The 20,797-nt window shown below is 35.5% G+C and overlaps 1 protein-coding gene, 1 long non-coding RNA gene and 1 other non-coding gene across 3 annotated transcripts in view; 2 read left to right on the top strand and 1 right to left on the bottom strand.

Moving 5' to 3' along the window:
• LOC127843291 (U4 spliceosomal RNA) overlaps positions 1-71 on the top strand; it is a 141-nt gene extending 70 nt beyond the window's left edge. The window contains exon 1 of the small nuclear RNA XR_008032200.1: positions 1-71. This exon is cut by the window's left edge and continues 70 nt beyond it. This is a non-coding gene — a small nuclear RNA (U4 spliceosomal RNA).
• Positions 72-2,263: 2,192 nt separating this feature from the next.
• On the bottom strand, positions 2,264-3,820 carry LOC127842351 (uncharacterized). Its single transcript, XR_008031559.1, has 3 exons — positions 3,553-3,820; positions 2,575-2,646; positions 2,264-2,393 (listed from the first exon to the last, which is right to left on the bottom strand). It is a non-coding gene; the product is annotated as an uncharacterized LOC127842351 (long non-coding RNA).
• A 9,018-nt stretch (positions 3,821-12,838) lies between these two features.
• LOC127842345 (transcription factor HES-4-like) lies at positions 12,839-15,303 on the top strand. The gene is made up of 3 exons (XM_052371808.1): positions 12,839-13,014; positions 13,454-13,549; positions 14,480-15,303. The coding sequence occupies exons 1-3, from the start codon at positions 12,934-12,936 to the stop codon at positions 15,173-15,175; spliced, it is 873 nt and encodes a 290-aa protein (XP_052227768.1). The 5' UTR covers positions 12,839-12,933; the 3' UTR covers positions 15,176-15,303.
• Positions 15,304-20,797: the final 5,494 nt, after the last annotated feature.

The following is a 20,797-nucleotide window of genomic DNA, read 5'->3' as shown; positions in this document are numbered from 1 at the left end:
ATACCCAATACCCCGCGCCGACGCCCTGAAATATGGGCGGCGAGCGCAATTTTTTCACGTCCTTACGGGGACTGATAACACCAGGAACCATATACTCAGCATTTCCGTTAAGCGTGGCTTGAAAATTATTTCAATCCATGTTTTATCATTGCACTGTACAACCGTTATACTATTATATAGTAATTAACACATTATCAATACGCCTACTGTATAAATTGAAATCAAAGAATATGGCGTGAAAATCATTGCAATATTCTATGTAATACTGCAGTATACATTGTATGTTATTTATTTGAACATTCTCACGAGGACTGACAAATAAAAAACAGTTGTTATAATTCCAATATTATTTGTATCATCGATTGTTTAGTTTTAAGACAGGATCTTAATGCCAATACACTTTATGACTCAGCTAGATGCACATAATAAATTATTTAAGCGACGGAAAACAAGTACTGTATATAATATCAATCATGAAATCATTGTATAATAGTTTAATTGTAGTTGTTGTTTCTGTTGATGCCTTGGTAGTTTTTGTTTGAAAGAAAGAAACTGTATACTTATGCATGTAAAATACTGATATTTAAAATCATAATAATATTCTCTTCAATTTGAATAAATAGAGACAAAGTGAACAAGATATACTTTTCGGTGTTATAGATGTCGGATTGTAATGTGCTAAATGTAAAATATCATATGTAAGTGTTTACTCTGAGTGAACACAAACGCATAAGCAGATCTTAAAAGTCAACAAAGTCTTGTGCCTGCGAGTGTTTTAATCCCTAACACAGTTTAGGGACTTTGCCGGAGCCTCAGATGCACCCCAGAAAGCGTAGTAATTTCACTCGTGATGTAGTTAATTTTCACCTATGTGTTAATAGCCATTTTGTGGTCAGGTCCTCCCATAAACCAATTATCTCTGACAGCTTGACAGTGGTCAGTGGCTTATCAGTTCTAAAACTCAGAACTAAAGAGTGTTATCAGATAATATGAAAATGAGGCATTGTTACTGTATTGCTACAGTTTTGTGCTGAATGCTTTACACACCGGATTCTTAACTGCAAAATGTGCTGTGGTCAGTTGCATGTGAAGAGAGATACTTTGCAAATTTTGTTACTGTGCAATGCTTAACTTACAAGATGATAATATATTTTACAATTGCTTCTTAATTAGTACTTATTCATATTCGTTTGCTAATCAGTGATTTTGCCAGTCTATTTTTTTCATTGAGAATGGGATTCGTGTTCAATGATAATTATATACAAGCAAGTATATAGCTCAAACTTGCTTGAATATTCTTAATTGCTTATGGGGAAAAAATTTCATGTAGATAGATCCATAAAAAATAATTCCCCCCATAGACCATTATTTGCCGAAGGTAGGCAAAGTTTAAAATTATCTGTTATCATCTGTTTTGTCCTATAACGAATTTTACTGAAATAAATATCAGGGCAAGTTTGAGCTAGATTGAACCAATATCATGGAAAATAACCCCCAATATTTTAGGTAAAATCAAATGTCATATACAGTAGGTGTCCTGGTAATAGGGATTGGTTAAGTATTTTGCTAACAGATATATTCCAGATCAAACTCGGAGCTATTTGCAGAATAAATTTCACTTATGCATTAAAATTAGAAAAAACAACAACACAGGATTGAGACATTAAGGAGACACGGATTGTACACTTGGTTAAGATCAGAGGCTTAGCTTAAGCTTCTGACTATAGATTTATTCTGTTTGCTATCAAAATGGACATTAATTTGACATTAAACTTATATTCCATTTACACATGATATCAGTCCACTGAGACATTATAAAATAACATATCTACATGTATATTCAAAACACATGTTTTATTTGAGAAATAGCAACATGTACTGTTACAATTAATTTCAAAACATTACATGTATGTAAAACTATTTAATGTTTACAAACGTTATGAGAAATACACATATAATACCAAAAACGTTATTGGCAGACACCGTAAATCAAAGAAATCAATAAAATTATAATACAATCAGTCTACTATTAATATCTCGAACTCGGTTATCTCGAGTTCCATGGATATTTATGATGTTTTATCTGAATAAAATACCTATTATTTTACATTTTTTTACTTGTATCATGTTAGGGATAACTAATCATACGTGTCCGAATTACCAGAAATGCCAATAATTCGATAATTATGTGAAACCTTGTCCAATACAACTCCGAAATATTGAAAGTAGACTGCACATATATTATGCATACAATTATTATACAATAAATTATTCAACTGATTAAGCCCTAAACATTCACAACAAAAAATCTGATGCCTTCACATAGAAAAACAGAAGTTTAAATGATTTCTTCTCCAACATGGTCCATGTTGCATGGCTCATCTGTTGTTGAACTGCAAGAAGAAAAGGAAAGGGGATATAAGACTAAATCACATGATTTATATACCCATGGATTAACTTCTATATCTTATAAAGATTAACTTAACATAGATTCATATATCTGCTTTGTTAGCGTATGATAGTCGATTGAACTAAATAAAAAAATAATTCCACCAATAAGAAAAAAAGCTTCACCTGACATGTTCCGTTTTGCTGTTTGAGCCTTCTCCAGTTTTGCCTCTTGCCTGGCGGAAGTTCTTCATCTTCCTGTGAATTTAGAAGTAAAAACCATATCATTTAGTATTGTTAAGTAAAATGTTACCAACTATACAGTTTGGTATTTTCAATTCAATAAATAAACTACATGTAATCGAGTTTGTTTAGCAATAGAGAATTAATACTGTTGTGATAAGCATTGCCTAGCTGACAATTAGTTTGATCATTTAAAGTAAACATACTGAAAAAATAATTCTGATAAATGTCACTTGCAATCCTAATTCAACTGTGAAAAGTTGAAAGTGAATGAAGCAAATCAAACATTAACCGAATTCGCTTATGTATTGTATGAAACAAAATCCTCGCAAGGAAAAGAGAAACGCTAAAATGCGTCGTTCAAAGTGATCCATAGGTTATTACAAAGGCATGAATTGCTGCCTAATACATTTACATGTAAGTGTTCAAGATATAATGAAGCATAAAGATATAAAGATCACGCCATGCTAACCTCATTTAATAAACATATTCTTATTTCTTTTCAGACAACCAGCGTACATAAATTGGAAAATAGTCCGCACCCCCTGGCGGCTATGTTTTTTTGTTAAAAACAAAAACAAAGTGTCACTCTTGTCTCAAGATATTGTATGAATCTACCCAGCGGTTTCAGAGAAGAAAATACGCCCCGCCCAATGGCAACTATGTTTCTTTTAGATATCCATACAATTTAAACAAACTTGATAAAATGTGTTTAAGTACAATGATAATACATTTTCTCTAAAAATGACAAGACATTTATTATACAATTTGTATGATTTATTTAACATTTTTGCAAATTTAATTGCACAATACCTCTAAAGGCATAATTAGGGCTAGATGGGTTGGAATAATAAAAATAATAATAAATTAATAATAATAATAATAAAAACAATAATAATAATAATAAAAACAAATGCTTACCTTTTATTCTCAACATCTCAGTACTTTGATTCTTTGTAAATTCCGGTCTTACTGCTAAACAGACACAAATACCAAGACCAGGGACTCATGTGTAATATTGATGCCTTATCTCTGTGTGTTGAAGAAACAGGTGCAGAGATTTATTGCTCTGTTAATGTTCCATGTGGTGAAAGGGACCCCAGTGGTCAGCTCTGGCTGATATCCCTAATCAGCAGCCATGAAGGTGTGAAAGTAGAAAGTACTCAGGTCCAGGGGTAAAGTCTCTAGACTGAACACATCGACCACTTGTATTTCCTTTTATTGCTCTTAAGCCGGTCCAGATCAATATTATCCGCTGTGTAAACTAAATTTCGTCAAAGACACTTTGTCGAATCCTTTATTTGACCAGTAACCTTTCGGTCCTCATTATGCTAAAGGACCTATCAAGATAACAACAACAGTTGACAAAGAATTTACGCCAGGTTTTCGGTAAGATTTTCTGTGCGGCTATTTGAATTATTGAAGTAAACTAGATGAGTTTTTCAGCAAACAACGTTGTTTGCCGAGTGACCAGTGGGCAGTTGGACGCTTGTCATATGTTTGGTCAGTTCTTGAGGTCGAGAAGTGGTCATCGAGGGTTACAAGGCATCTGTCTAACGAAAGTTGTATTATCACGTGAGCGTACCATTCATAAAAATGTCTACATAATTTAGTGTAGCAAAAATGTAATAATGTATAAGGTTCAACTTCTACTACAATTGCTGCTGCTGCTGCTGCTGCTACTGCCATTGCCACCACCACCACCACTCATTCATCAGATACAAAATACTTCAATGATTTTGTTAAAAAAAAACGTGCTCGCTTTTTTACATAATATCGTATCAATAATATTAAACACTGAAAGTGTTCCGTTTTCTTGTGTTGTTGTTGTTATTTTGTTTAAACATCCCATTTAATATTTGAATAAGTATTAAAAGTCAAAAGGATGCAAAAATTGGGTTTCAAGTGTAAAGTAATTGTTAAACGAATGCCGATATTCACTTTTTATTTTCACTGCGATTTGTGTGTGAATTTAAATGCAGAATTATTGACATTGACAAGAATGGTGTTTAATATGTATAGAAGCTCTATTCTAGATATTATTCGAATATTTATAACTACTCTTGAATATGAATACTACATAGATTTATCGTCCAAGAGTCTACGTTTATGCTTTGTAAAATTAAGGTCTTCTACATACCGCTTGAAAATTCAGATCGGAAGATATTAACGCAACAATACCCCTCGTGAAGAGCGTTAATGTCTGTTGAAATCAACGGGAAATTCCATTTCATTTGTGCTTGCACATGCTACCGTTTACTATGGCCAAAATACAGTAAACGTATTGATTACATGTATCCATCTGTTGTTTAGTTCCATAGTTTATTAATATCAACATGTAAATTTAAAATTATTAATATATGCAAATATTTGCAAAGAAAGCCATATCTATACGAAATTCTATTAAAAATACCATTCATTTGAAATTAATAGTTTACTGTACTTCTCTTTAATTAAATAAGACTATGTATCACTTTCTAGTTATGAATATTATTTATATATTTGATTTCGTTTTTCTTTTTCGTATTTTTTTTTTGGTAAAAATTATATCATATAGACCATAGTTAATGAAAAGTAATAGTGTATCCTTACTGCTTTGAAATTATTATCTTCTCTTTAAAATCGTTGTTGCTCTCTGTTATTATTTTGTATCGAAATTTCATTGAATGTACACGCACAAATATACTATACATTGTATTTTTTATTTGGTTATCTTTACTGTTTACTGACACGTGACATTACTTTATTTATTGTTGTACGCATTAAGTACAATGGTCATACGTATCAGTCTTTATAAACTGTCTGTTCAGTTCTGGTCTGTTCTGCTCTGGTAAAGCGGATAATTTTGGGATTCTAAAATGACTTATCAATATGTGTAAAAGTTTTCCAAAAGCAAAGAAAACTTTTACACATCGGGAACTCTGTTTTCGTTGTTTTATATTTAGATAAATTTAACAACAATTAGGCGGTTCTTTGTATTTGGAACAACATGGTATTACCATGAACAGCGTAGCAAAATTATTAAATTTTCATAAAACTTAGTACATCAAAATCATAAAATATCATCACAATTATTGCCAAGAATGCGTATTACGTCACTAATTGTTACTGTATTCAATACGTCATGGATGCCATGTATTGGCATCTCATTTAGGGAGACAAATGTACGCCTTATGAGGTCACATAATTATGAATACACAATCATAAGACCCTTTCAATGGCCACTAATCGCGGGCTTAAAATCATCATTCAGCCACAAGATAGCAACGCCGCAGCGGGGGGCCATTAGTTTCCTATAATTTCTGGCACACTGAATTATCATAACAGGGTACTCGAAGTGTCAAAGATACTACAACTATTAATAATAAGGGCCTCGCTGGTTTTGGCGACGTGATGTCATCGTTACGTTGTCGCCTGCTATATCGATTATCACCCGCTTTTCACGCTTAAGCAGATGGAAACCGACGTATTCCATGGTTTACATTTGTAAATTGCACGAGGCTGGCTCAGTTTGTAATATAAAAGTTATAAAGATGTTATTTCGTTTTTAATACATTTATATGGATATATTTTTAATTTGTAGTAATGCGGACAATTAATATCTTTTTAGACCAGCGATTGTACGCTCCCTGGTTTACATTTGTATATTGCATGGGGATGGCTCAATTAGTATAATTTAAGTTATAAAGATGTTATTTTGTTCCTAAAACATTTATATATATATATATATATATATATATATATATATATATATATATATATATATATATATATATATATATATATATATGTACATTTTATTTTGGTAAAGCGGAAAATTCTTTGTTTTTAGACATGCGATTGTACACAAACATGGTAGCATTTTTCAAAGGATTTCAGTTATAAAAAAAACAAGATCACAATAACAGATCCTGAAATGAATTATCAAACTAAACACGAACATCTCGAATGCTCATGGAAGAAAGAAAAACACGTATTATATTTGACCAATATTTAAAAAAAAATCAAAATCACAACGATAAATGTACGCAAAAAATATCGTCATCCTAATCATCTTGGTATGTCCTTCTTCGAGGTCGTCGTCGTCACTGACGTCGTTGTGTATATATCAGTCGTGGCCTAAGAAAACTGGGAATAATGCATGTGCGTAAAGTTTCGTCCCATATTAGCCTGTGCAGTCTGCACAGGCTAATCAGGGACGACACTTTCCGCCTAAATTGGATTTTTGCTAAGAAGAGACTTCATTTAAACGAAAAATATCATAAAAGCGGAAAGTGTCGTCCCTGATTAGCTTCTGCGGACTGCACAGGCTAATCTGGGACGACACTTTACGCAATGCTTTAAATCCCATTTTCACAGAACAAGACTCATGTGGTCAGGGTTCTGTCGTCATACAACCGTTAACTGTTATTTGTAATTAATCAATTGAAATTCTATCGTTATAATGACTTCCTTTCGAAGTTAACATGAAATGTTGAAGTCTAACTGTTGAAGGGTTACAATTAACAAAATGGAGAAACGTGTCTTTCTACCCCCGGTTCCATAATTATATGCTTCTTCCCACGTCACGCATCCAGGAAAAAGTGTCGTGTTTCACTTTCATCGCTTCCCTGACACTAATTGATTTTTATGTTAATTAAGAAATTAACACGTTGTGAGTTTTGCTAGGTGAACCGGTGAGCCAGTATAAATGACACGTAATGTGAAACGCGTTACGTCATATTGACTGCACGAGTAACGGTTCGTGCACGGGGGCTAGAGTTCTCGGCTTGTCAGTCAACACTATTATCTCTGATGTAATTAAGGTAATTATTGAATTGGATCTAGGATTATCGCCGCCATCATGACGTTATCAGAGTTTCAGCCACTTGTTGACCGTTCGCCGGGCGCATACTGCACCACCAAGCGAAACAATGAACGTTTGATCAGCGGGCAGACAGTTCAGGTTCCAACGAAGAAAATAGAATCCGTACCCGTATTCATTATGATACTTATAAAAAAGTTTTCGAAGTATAAAAATGACTCATAGTTTGAGAATTATCAGGCTTAAAATAGAGTCTATTTCATGAACATTATTATCGATGTGTTTAATATTAATAGTGTGTTTGTTATTTGTATTATTAAACCTTTCCGTTAAAGGGATCTTTTCACGGTTTGGTAAATTGACAAAATTGAAAAAAGTTGTTTCAGATTCGCAAATTTTCGGTTTAGTTATGATATTTGTGAGGAAGCAGTATTACTGAACATTTGCCATGGTCTAATATAGCCATTATATGCATCTTTTGACGTTTTAAAAATCTAAAAATTATAGAGCGTTGCAACGCAAAACGATTGAATAATTTGGAAAGTTCTGTTGTTGTCGTTTAAATTTGTAAAACTACAAAGATTCCTTATATAACGTATAAAATACGCACTTTATTTATGCTTGGCAGGATAGCTCAGTTGGCTAATGCGTTTTTACTTCAGGTTTCCGGAGATCACTGGTTCGAGCCCTGCTGCGGGCTACTTTTTTTTTCTTTTTTAAATTTTCTTTTTTTTCTTTTTAAAATTTTATATTTGATTTTTTACTGGAGCCTTAAAAATTTAATGTTTACATTTATCAATATAAAGCATTTAATGACAAAGTTCAAAACATGCCAAAATCTGTGAAAAGGCCCCTATAAAAGAACATTCCTGATTCTTTACGACCATTTATATAACAAAATCTGTAATTATGAATGACAAATCGAAACGGAAGCCAATTTCATGAGTAAACGTTTATGAAAGCGTAACTTCCTTGCCCCGGCGTGTCAGTAATGTATTTATTTGATATATCTATTTCTATGTTTGTTCAAAGTTATGTGAAACCATTTGAAAATAAATCTCATTTTAAACAGATTTATCAATAAAGTCGTCTTTTAATGCTACACCACCTGTCGATAACGCAGTGTCAACTCTATCGGCACGCGACACTAAATTTAGAACGCCTATCGTATGACATTCCTATACACATCTCGTCCCGTCGCGCGTGAGCGCGCTCTTTGTTTTGTCGTCTGCGCTTGAGAGACGATGTCGCAAAATTATCATTCCGATACACTCGAGGGCTTCAATTTGTGGGAATTATTGAAAAATCATAATTTGACACTTGATTTCTACAGATGTTACCGGCGTGGCATTCACAGGTGTGGGAGCGTGACAAGTTTATTGTGCCGGAAAGCAAATCGCGTTTTCGTCTGCTAAATGCATTTTGCGTCTACTTTTTTTGATTAAAACTAGTCAAACTGACATGTGTTTTTGATTGGGAAACACTGCATTCTAGATCCGGATGTACGCCAAGTTAAATGCATTTCCACGGACGTCTAGCGGGAACGTCGTTAAGTGGTTATTTTCTCGGAGAAGAAGCAATCAAAGGCAATTATTTAAACAGTATCGTCTTATTGGGATTCTCTACATAAAAATGTCAGTGCTCTGTAGAGTAATCACAAACTCTGCAAAACATGAAATACATACTATGAAAAGTTACAGATTTCTTTTCACAATAATCTTGATGTTTTTATCATTTGAGAAACACAATATCGGACCGTCTATCAATTTATAAAGGTGTTGCCATATCGCTTTGTTAAAAGGCGCTCGCTCAATCTGCAGATACTTTACTGCTTTGTGAATAATTAGATTATATTGTGTTTTGTAAATAAATTTGAATTTGTAAAAGTAACTAATGCGAAAAAAATATTTAGCTCAATAATTCGGCGTATGCAAAATAAACGACCGACATTTGGAGGGTATTGTTTGTCCATAATATTATTCCATAAATTCTTGTCCATATTATCAAACCAATCAATTACATTGACAACAATAGATACAAATATTGTTTTCATAACTATAATGTATAATTTAATATCAAATAAAAAAAGATATATTAAATTGTACTTTGAGGCGATTATTTATGTTTTAAAACTCTCATCATCGTCAAGTTAAAGCCGAGTTATTGGAGAACATCCAAAACTAAAGACCGTTCGTGGTATATAAAAGTAAATGCATTTAATGAATTTTCTCATCAGGACCCGTATTCATCAACCCATTATTAGACTTAACCCATTTATGCCTAGCGTCTAGAAAAAAGACCTTGGTAAACAGCGTATATCCAGATGAGACGCCGCATGATGCGGCGTCTCATCAGGGTCTGCGCTGTTTCTTAAAGGAATTTATGTAAGAAATATTCAAAATATTATAAACATCCCTAATTTTGGAAAGAATTGATCCAATTTAGAATGATGGGAGAGTCCACTAGGCATAAATGGGTTAAGAACAATAATTATACGTAGAAACGGAAAAAAAACAACGTCCAGCGTTATCCAGACTGCCACTGGTGATAATATCCTTACTTATCTGTTTTTACCTGAAACATGGTGTAGATAGAGGCAGTTAATGCATAATGTTACTCAATATTTGAAATTTATTTTAACCCATTTATGCCTAGTGGACTCTCCCATCCTTCTAAATAGGATCATTTTTTTTTCCAAAATTAGGCACGTATAGTATATTTATTTATATATTTACAATATTTGTTACTTAAATCATTTAAAACAAACAGCGCAGACCCTGTTGAGACGCCGCATCATGCGGCGTCTCATCTGGGTCTACGCTGTTTGCCAAGGCCTTTTTTCTAGACGCTAGACTTAAATGGGTTAATGCATAATGTTACTTAATATTAGAGCACTTTTTTTTTAAATATTCTGATTTGAAAAAATTCTGTATTCTGAGCCTAAAGGCTAATAATTTTCTGGTGATTTCGAGTCCAAGGATCCGGGCACCCCATCCACGTAAGGCCTTCGCCACCGACCATTATCGTTGGTTCCGGCCCGAAACATTTTTATGGATTCCAGGTTTAGTTTTCTTTTAGTTTTTCTACGTTTGATCATACTCGCAAAATATGTTTTTTATTTTTAAAGAAGGACAAGATGCACAATTTTTTTGCAAATGTGGGGGAAAAAACGTGTTTTTTTTACTAATAGGGACGCAAGTTTGGCTGAACTACCTACCCTATTTTTTTACATGAAAAGAAGAGAATGTGTGCTCGTAAATAAAACAAAATATTCGAGTTCAAGCATGCGATGGTATATTTCCAATAAACTTGCACAAAGCGCAATACACAAATTACACACAAATAGGTTACACAATTCTCGATAATGAAAAATCATTCGTCGGAATTTCGTCTTCAAAGCGTCTTCCAATATCGTCACACCAACAAATTGGTAGATTGGTTTGTATAATCTATTGTTCGCATCGAAACTGTTAATCAGAGATGATAACATTTCTTGTCGGCGTGATGTATATCCAAAGAGCGGCGATTATTTTGATAAAAACTTCGCTAATACGCTGGATAAATAATAAATAACGGAAGGTTCGAAGTGCGATATCCCGTCAGGCCATCGTTGTAAGTTTTGATAAGACAGTGTAAATAAGCCCTTAAAGGGACTCTCCGACAGCGATAATAGATTTAAGGGTCCGCCGACAAAAGTGTTAGGATATACGTGCTAAGCCCCAACAGAAAAAGTAAACAAATTAGAACAGGAGGTGCGACCTGGAACCGTTATATAGATAAACGTTTTAATACGACAGCGAGGGGGTTTACAAGGATCTAAGGATCCCCGGCGGCGTGGCCGTGAATTTGTTATCACAATGTTGATACCTGCGCGTGTGAAGGTTTTTGTGATGGGGCAGAGTCCGCGATAAAACGTAATCGTTCGTCGGATTTGCGTCGCACGTTCGAACAATGCGACATTGAAATTGATGGCAAAACTGCAACACGCCTAGAGTCTACGTACATCAGATACAATTTAATTAAAAACACGGACCGTTATTGCATCGTTTGATCTCGCCGTTTTTCTGAAAATTTCAAATAAGTCTAAAGACAGGATGACATAACAACACACGCGATTATAATGTGTATTATTTCGCAAAATAACTTAACAACGCCCGCATCTCAAATGTTCATTCAACAAATTACAGCGCACCAAATAGAACTTGCATCTTTAAGTATATCATACAACGAAATCATAACAACCTCATACAACGTTGTCCAATATTTTGTTATAGAAATATAATATGAGCCGTGTTGTGTGAAAATGAGGTTTACTGTACGTGCGTAAATGCCTTGCCGGTTTAGCCTGTGCAGTCCGCACAGGCTAATCAGGGACGACACTTTCCGCTTGTATGATATATTCTGTTTAAAGGAAGTATCTTTTGAGAAAAAATCCAGTTTAGGCGGAAAGTGTCCTCCCCGATTAGCCTGTGCGGACTGCAAAAACCCATTTTTCAAAGAGCGCAGCACATATTCCTTTTTTATCACAAATGAACATATGTTTAATTATTGGGAAAACAAAGAAAAATAAGACGATTATTGCCACTTGGCTACGTTATTTTTAATGTAAATACGCATGCGTTTTTAAATTATGATATATTTTCTATATACCAATAACTGTTAAACGTAATTATTCTCGCTAAAATGTTACTTTAGATATACTTAATACCTCATACAAATTTAAAGAGTATACATTGTGCATGCACACATTTATTATTCATTTCTTTACATGATTTAATGCTAGCAAAAATGAAATGTAGTCTAGTATAAAGTCCCGAGTCGGGACATAAAAATCCTTTCTTCTTTAAGAACAGAACACTACTGTTTATGTAATGCATATTTTCCTCGACGCGCTGTTATTAATTTTTAAAATAAATAAGAAAAGGTACATTCACAAAATCAAGACATTTGCGGTGTCAATATAATGGAGGACAGATGTTTATGCTAGGGTACTGTCAGCCTACAAATAGCGATACACTAGTCCATGTTGTCTCCCGACTGTCGGAATTTAATTATTCCACCCTGACATTAATGCAGTTATAATTAACATTTGGAATAATAGAAAATTATTCAAGTGTTGAGAATTATAGCCATATTGTACCGTTTAAACGCGCGTGGCACGTGCCAGTAGACTGCGTCTGTCATCAGATATTTTTGCTTCTCCACTCTCCATCAGTGTCATGTGGAGAAAATAATCGGTCCACTGATCTCCGGACCAATCAGCGCTCGCGTCTTAAGTGCTCCGCGCGCGCGATACTTGTGCGGCGCGTTCTGGTTGGTTCGATGTATCGCCATCTGTTCAATTGACCGTTATGTTTACATTCCTATACACAGGCCACGCGCTACTGAATATATAACGTGGGAAAGATGCAGTCGACATCAGTACAATTCTGAATACCGATACACACGGATATCAACTGGTGGTGAACCAATACGTGGATTTTTGTGCAAGTGTTTAAATGTTATTGATGGAAACGAAAATGTGCGATGCAAAAGTTTCACCAGTTAGACCAGATACTTCCACATCGTATCTGAGAAAGGTAGGTCTTTAGTTCACTGTACATTATTTTATTTGATATTTTTTGTTGATTTGAAGGATAAATACTTAAGGATAAAAACTTATTAGTTTGGCAGTGACTTTCGTATCCTTCATTTCACTTAAAACTATTGTGAATATCAAATACAGATTTAAGACTCCACAATAATCTTCAGACATGTATATATCAACTATACCAACAAAATTTCCTGTCGAGTATACTGTTAATATTTTCATTTTATATATTTAAGAAAAGTGGTAATATCAGTGTTGTTTTTAAAAAGTTTGGTTTAAATGTATACCATTTTGAACAATAATCATGACATTTGCACGGTTTTAGGTCGTAAATTCTTGGTGCATAAACAGCTGTTGCATGTGCAAATCACTTAATTCAGCGAAATATAATGAACTTTCGATTTTACAATTTACAATTTCTTCTACAGATAAAGAAGCCACTGATAGAGCGAAAAAGACGAGAACGAATCAACAACTGTCTGGCACAACTGAAAACAATTCTTCTTGAGAACATCAAACAGAATGTAAGTAGAAGATCATAATAAACATTTATTATAGAAACAATTGATATACATCAGCATGGATTATACTATTATATAAAACATTTACGTTTATTGCTTGCGTTTCATGTGTTCTTGTATAAGAGAACTGAGAAATTTCGAAACAAAAATGGAAGTGAATCAACAAAATATATAAATTAATCAAACGAAAAAGCTTTGATATATTAATGGGTAAAATATAAGAATCTTTAGATCGTTTAACAATACAACTGTGTATGCGTATGAGAGGGACATTTAAGTTCTGGTCAATTTTAAATAACTATTTTGGGAACGATTGAAATATTCACAAAACATACTACAAGATATTTCTAAATTTTGAATATTTTCTCCGTTACAAAATAATATGTCCCGGTTCACATATAACTAAACGCTATTAAACGGTTTTCACGTTATTAACCCATTCATGCATAGCGTCCTGAAAAAGGACATTACAAACAGCGTAGCATGATGCGGCGTCTCATCTGGGTCTGCGCTGTTTGCTAAAAGGAATTTCTTTATGAAATATTATAAACATAGAATTAAATATACAAAACATTCCTAATTTTGGAAATAAATTGATCCCATTTAGAAGAATGGGAGAGTCCACTGTGCATAAATGGGTTAATCTCCATTTCCTCTCGTTTTGGCAAGTGTAGTTCCAGATTTGTCTGTGCAGTACGTACCGGCTAATCCGGGACGACTCTTTCCGCCTATTTTGCAGTGTTCGTTTAAAGAAAGTCTATTATTGGAATAAAAAAGTTTATGCGGAGTTTGCAGTCCGAACAGGCTGATTTGGGACTACACTTTACGCATTGCATTAAACCCGGTTTTATCTCAGCGAGGCTCATATCTCTTGCTAATACCGTTAATGACCGTGTTTCAAATAATTAATCGTCCCTCTCCTCTTGTTTCCAGGGCGGCACGCAAGTCTCCAAGCTGGACAAGGCCGACATTCTCGAGATGACCGTCAGCCACCTCCGGCAGATACACCACCAACAGCTCAGCGCCGCCATGGCCGCCAGTTCCGGCGTGATCGCCCAGTACCGAGAAGGCTACACAGAGTGCGCCGCGGAGGCCGTCCGCTACATGGAAGCGTCGCGCGCGTACCCGGCGGAAATGGTCATGCGCATGCGCAATAACCTAACCAACAAGGTCGCGTACGCACTGGGACACGGCCAGCCGCGTCTGGCTATCACGAGCGCACCGCGTGACACAATCTCGCCCCGAGACTACAGTGTGGCTCGTAGCCATGGCAACGGACTTAGCAACTTGAAATGTCACAGTGAAGGACACAAAACGCCTGTCAAGGTAAAAGTGGAGAGTTTGACCAGTCCGTGTAAATCTCACTACTCCCCCGACAGTGGATTTGACAGTGCTTTCTCGCCTCTGTTAATGACCGTTCCCTACCATACGCTGAAGCGCGAATCGGAATCCACGCCTATAAGGCTTACCTCCACGCCCATAGACACTCGTTGTGACGATCATTCCCCGAACATATCCGAAATCAAGACCTCCCAGAATTCCGTACTCGAACTTCCGGTTAGACATCCGGTTCCGGTCAACGAGGTCGGAGATTCCCCATCTCAAAAACAAGTGTGGCGGCCATTTTAACATGGACACGATTCTATTTTTTCAAATTGTAAATTGTTTATAAATGTTATATTTTCACCAAATGTCACTACATGTTGTGCATAATGTTTTGAACCAAGACTCTGTGATAATTATTGTCTTATTTTTGTTGTGTGTGATGAAATAAAAAACGTAAAATTTACTCGAAGCTTAGTCTTAAAATACTCATTTTAATTGCGATACCATTTTAGAAGAAGCGTAATATATATTTAACATTGATTTGCTTAGTATGTTTACGTGTTGTTTAATTTCAGTACATACAATTATTAAGGTTCAGCATATATAATTGGTCCGTGCTCTGTGAAAAGGGGGTTTAATGAATGTACGTAAAGTGCCGTCCCATATAAGCCTTGCAGTCCGCAAAGGTTAATCAGGGACGACACTTTCCGCTTTTATGATTGTTTTCGTTAAAAGAAAGACTCTTCTTAGCAACAATCAAGTTCTTGCGGAAAGTGTCGTCCCTGCTTAGAATGTGCGGACTGCAGAGGCTAATCTGAGACGACACTTTACACGTGTGCATTAAAGCCTTTTTTCACAGAGCACGGCCCCATTATAAGTAACTCTTATTAAAATCAAATTCTTAGCCGTAACTAAAATTTAGCGTACGATATTTATTATTAAGATCGTCCGCCTGATGCGTAAAAGCCAATAAATCACCGAAAATGCATATTGCATATTGAAGCATACGCTGTGTTTTGCAACACCATTGTGTAGGCGACCATGTGTATCATTACAGTATATGCGCTTTACATGAGTGAAACAAAGAGGAAATAACCGTTTCTGATTTCGTCCGTGTGTTTGTGTGCTAATGGACCTTAAAATTCTCTATGGGCACATATGTGTCTTGTTCTGGGAAAATTGGGCAAAATGCATGTGCGTAAAGTGGCGTCCCCAATTAGCCTGTGCGGACTGCACAGGCTAATATGGGACGACACTTTAAGCAAATGCATAATGCCCAGTTTTCTCAGAGCAGTACATATATTATCTACTTTTAATATTAGCGCTTATCGTCATAGCATAGCCACGCAACTCAGCTTCAAAGAGACATGAGTCTCACTCTGGGAAAACCGGGTTTTATGCAGTCAGCACAGGCTTATCAGGGTCAACACTTTGCGCCTGTATGAATTTGTTCTTTTGAATGAAGTATCTTCTTTGCAAAAATCCAGTTAGGCTTAAAGTGTGCTAAAAATAAAAGATGACATTTTACGCACATTTTAAACCCTGTTTTTCGAGGGCTAAACTCACATTTATTTGCGGTTAAAAAATAATGATGCGAAACTATTTTCTATCGTGATTTTACAAAATTGATATTGCATACCATTAAAATGCTTCTTCTTGTTTATTAGGTGAAATCACAACGATATATGTATTTTTTCTGTAGAATATAAGCAATATTATTTATTTATAATGCATAACATGCCGAAAACTAGTTTCGATTGATTAAAGAGTTGATTGTAACATGTCAATGACAAGTTCCGGTCTGTATTTATGAGCATTCTTTTTTAAGTACTTGCGTGTTTGAAATTATGGATGTGCTACATGAAATATCAGTCGATGGAACGCGATGAAATAACAAGTGAAATATCAATCGCTCTGGTTGTCGCAATCCATTCGAAAAAATAATAAATGAAATGTGTATGCCAATAAGCGCATACCACAAAAAAGAGAAGTAAAATTCTTTAAACAATAATTGGATTTTTCCAAACATAATTTTTTCAAAATTATGTAGTAATATTTTTTTCTAAATTGTTGGTTAATTAATAGTTCTTCAAATTACCAAAACATTTTGGCCACGCTCTGTGAAAAGGGGTTTAATGCATGTGCGTAAAGAGCCGTCCCAGATTAGCCTGTGCACTCCGCAAATCAGGAACTACACTTTCCGCCTTAGCTGTATTTTGCTAAGAAAAGACTTTCTTTAAACAGAAAATATCATTAAAGCGGAAAGTGTCGTCCCTGATTAGCCTGTGCGGACTGTACAAGCTAATCTGGGGCGACACTTTACGCACACCATTAAACCCATTTTTCTCTGAGCACGTCTCATCTTATAGTTGCGCCAGAGGCCCATTAATAGTATGCCGTTAAAAGCTAACTGGTAAAAAATAGATACCGTGGATTGTATTAAAGACACTACGTAGAGTTGAATAAGATGAATGCCGTATTTCAGATTTTTTGTTTTGTTCCACTCTACACGTTTATACTCTCTGGTATTAGCATAGGAAAAATGTTTATTTGACAAAAAAACAAACACGAAGCAAATAGTATATTAGAACACGCTTATATCTGATGTAGAAATCGAACCTATATTCAAATAATCAATTACTGCACACGCTAAACCAAGACGACAATTACGCCCTTGCATTAAGCCTAGTTTTCACAAACGTTGCTCAAATAATACTTACAATTCTTACGTCAAAATATAATGTCAATAAGAAAATCGTCGAATAGACCGAATGGAGAACCAACCACTACGTTAGCCGGACAGCCTGTTATTTCCTGCCCAGCATCACCTGTCGGCGTACACTATCAGCAGCGGCCGCCTGGATCGAAAAATGCATAATTGCAGATGTTATCCATGGCATGTTATAGTGACCAATTAGTCACGCGGTAATCAATAGTCAATAATCAATTACAATTGTCTTTGATTCCGTCTTCGATCAAAGCCAGGGAAGCTGGGCGTTTATTTCGCGTCCGCGCGCGAAAAATGTATGGCGCGCTTTTATGCGAATATTTCGGCACGAAAAGAAAAGGGCGATTAATTGCTGTAATGTTGTATTTATGAACACAAATAAACATGCGTGTCGGAGAGGAAGGCCTATAATGCGGAAGTATGGCACCCATTAATTTCGTCACAGGAAACAAAATGTTGAAACTGAATCTGAAACGTAAAGGGAGACAAATCAGTTTTCTTGATTAACCTTACTATGCGTTATTTTATTTCCAAGGTCTTCGTTACTGTCTTGTAAATAAACAAATTGTTCAGCAAAGTGACGCATAGTAAAACAATGAGCCTCGCTCTGGGAAAATATGGGTTAATTCATTCTCTTATGGTTGTTATCACACTAAACATGTACGATACCCTCCGCCTAGACTTGATTATCGTTTAGAAGAGACTACCTTCAAAGGCCAATTCCATAAAAGCTAATCTGTGCAGACACTTAACACACATAAAGTAAGACCAGTTTTCTAACAGAGCTCATAAGATTGATTCAGCGTTGGATCAGTCTTCCATTTTTGTATAAATTGCAAAAGTGATTCGGATTTTTTAATCTTGGTCGCGCTATTGTTTTTAAGCAAATAATTAAAATTTGCCAATAATTCTGTCAAGTTGATTTTATAGAACACACGGGCTGCATTCACATTTTGCGTTTTGAATCTCGGAAAAGGCATTAAGAGAAATGACTCGGGGGGGGGGGGGGACATTAGTCGTCGGCGGCGGTACACATGCGGTACATGTTTTATCATCAGATGATACCCACAGATCCGTTGATAGATGAAGAACACTTTAATTGTCATTGCAAAAGTAATCGTTAACAACAGTAAAGTACCAGCCTGAGCACAGCATAATAAAACATACTAGTTAAGGCAGATGAAAACATTTCTTTAAAAACATAGTAGACTCAAAATTAGTTTTGCATTTTCGCTACTTATAGACCCGTAACAACTTTGTGTCGTTATAACGCTGGGCAGATTTACTCGGATTAAACATTTATTGAAAAAAAAATGCTGATAGCTCTTTGCACGGATTATAAACACCATAACGTATTTTATTCAAACGCATCAAACCACTCGTTTATTGATCGGTTGAGAAAGACTCACTGAAAATTATTATCGAACAAGAGTAAAAGGTCCTGTCTTTAAAATGACCATACGACAAGTGTAAATTGCATGACCAAATTTTGTGGTTTATTGCCAGTTCATGCTAACAAGTAATATACGTGAAAGCTTAAAAGGAAATGGCTACGATACCGAAAATAGTCAATAATAGATGCTTGCTCCTGCATATTTGTTTCCTTGAAAAGTGCACTGTAATAAAGACAATACTGTACTGTACTGTACAATTATGCTGTACGACATCAAATACGACAATGCCCATAGTAACGCAATTGCAGTTTCGGCGTTTTAGGACCAAACCAAACATCGAAATGCGCCCATGAAGTGCTCCAGGGGTTAAAGGTCAACTGGATGGGTAACTTCATCATTGTTGTGTAAAGATTTGATCAACATGATGATACGTCCATAGCATGTCATATTAACCAATTACGCACGCGCTAATCAATAGTCAATTATCAATTATCGACGTCTTTGATCAGAGCCGATGCCACTGGGCGGGTATTTCACGTCGGTGCGCGAGGTATGAACGGCGCGCTTTCATCCGCGGTCGTCGGCGAGAAATGAAAAAAGAACTATTTATTAATTTAATTAAAAAATAATGAAAGCAAATAAATACACGTGTTAGAAATCGCAACGTTTAAGCATGAGGTACGACTTCTCATTAACGTATATTAACGTCTCGTGCTAAAGAAGCGAAACGGGAAAAAGGGTTTCTCTATTCAACAAGTCTGACTGTTACATTTCCAGGACCCATATTCACTAAGTTGCTTAAGGAACATTGCAGTAAATTACTTAAATATAAAGGAATCGTTAATATGTTTTTGTATACATTTCGTATTTTTCTTTTTTCACATAGTGTAAAACGATTTATTGTAATAGGCAGGGCTTTTGCTCATACATTTCCTCTTGTTATTATCTACGTCCCGACCCTTGACTGGCAGCGTGTTTTGCAGGCTTAATAAATAAGTTATTTCTATCTGCATATGCGTTTTGCATACCGATCATATCATACAGTCAATAAAATATATCTGAAGAATTTGACGATTACATGTCTTAAACTACTGTTTAATCGGTTTTTAACAATTACATGGATATTAATCTCTAACAGTTGTTTTTACACATTAAGCCGTTGTTTAAGTTTGCATTTCCTTAAAGTTGACAATGTGCGCAAATGTATGCGAATTCAATTTTCCCGCTGCTCATATTAATTATCTAAACATATGTAGATCAAACCCCGTCCAAACACAGCTCCGACGAAAAAAAAACGCGTTTGATGAAAGCTTTTGCAATATTACATACGGAGTAATTTTATCATGACATATCTGGAAAAATAAAACAAATCCAGCAAAATAAGTTTAGTGCCCGATTTGTTCAATTTATGAGAATCAAAATCTTGACTCAGAGATTCAATTAATACCACGATATATCCAACCATTGGCATTTGTGAAAAAGATACTGTAAATAATAACCACAACAACTAACTTCGTGCACACATCCCGTAGAGCACTAACTGCAACTTAATTACAAATGCAAATAACGGGATTCGCCATCTTCCCCTTCAACTCCCTCAATGGCCCTTAGGGATCCCGGGGCCACCTATATCTTATTCAGCGCAGCAATTAGTGTCAGCAGCGGGGCTCCCCGAGACCCTAATTGTTTCATTGAGTGGTGGTTGTTGAAAGCAGCTTTATTACCTTGCAACCTTATACACCCGCGTCCCGTGCGCGCGGCCGCATTTGCACGAGTCTGCGGAGCCGAACATCCTAGCCAATC

The sequence above is a fragment of the Dreissena polymorpha genome, chromosome 8 (genome assembly GCF_020536995.1).
Source record: "Dreissena polymorpha isolate Duluth1 chromosome 8, UMN_Dpol_1.0, whole genome shotgun sequence".
NCBI classification, from domain to species: Eukaryota; Metazoa; Mollusca; class Bivalvia; order Myida; family Dreissenidae; genus Dreissena; species Dreissena polymorpha.
This window is presented reverse-complemented; position numbering and strand designations above follow the sequence as displayed.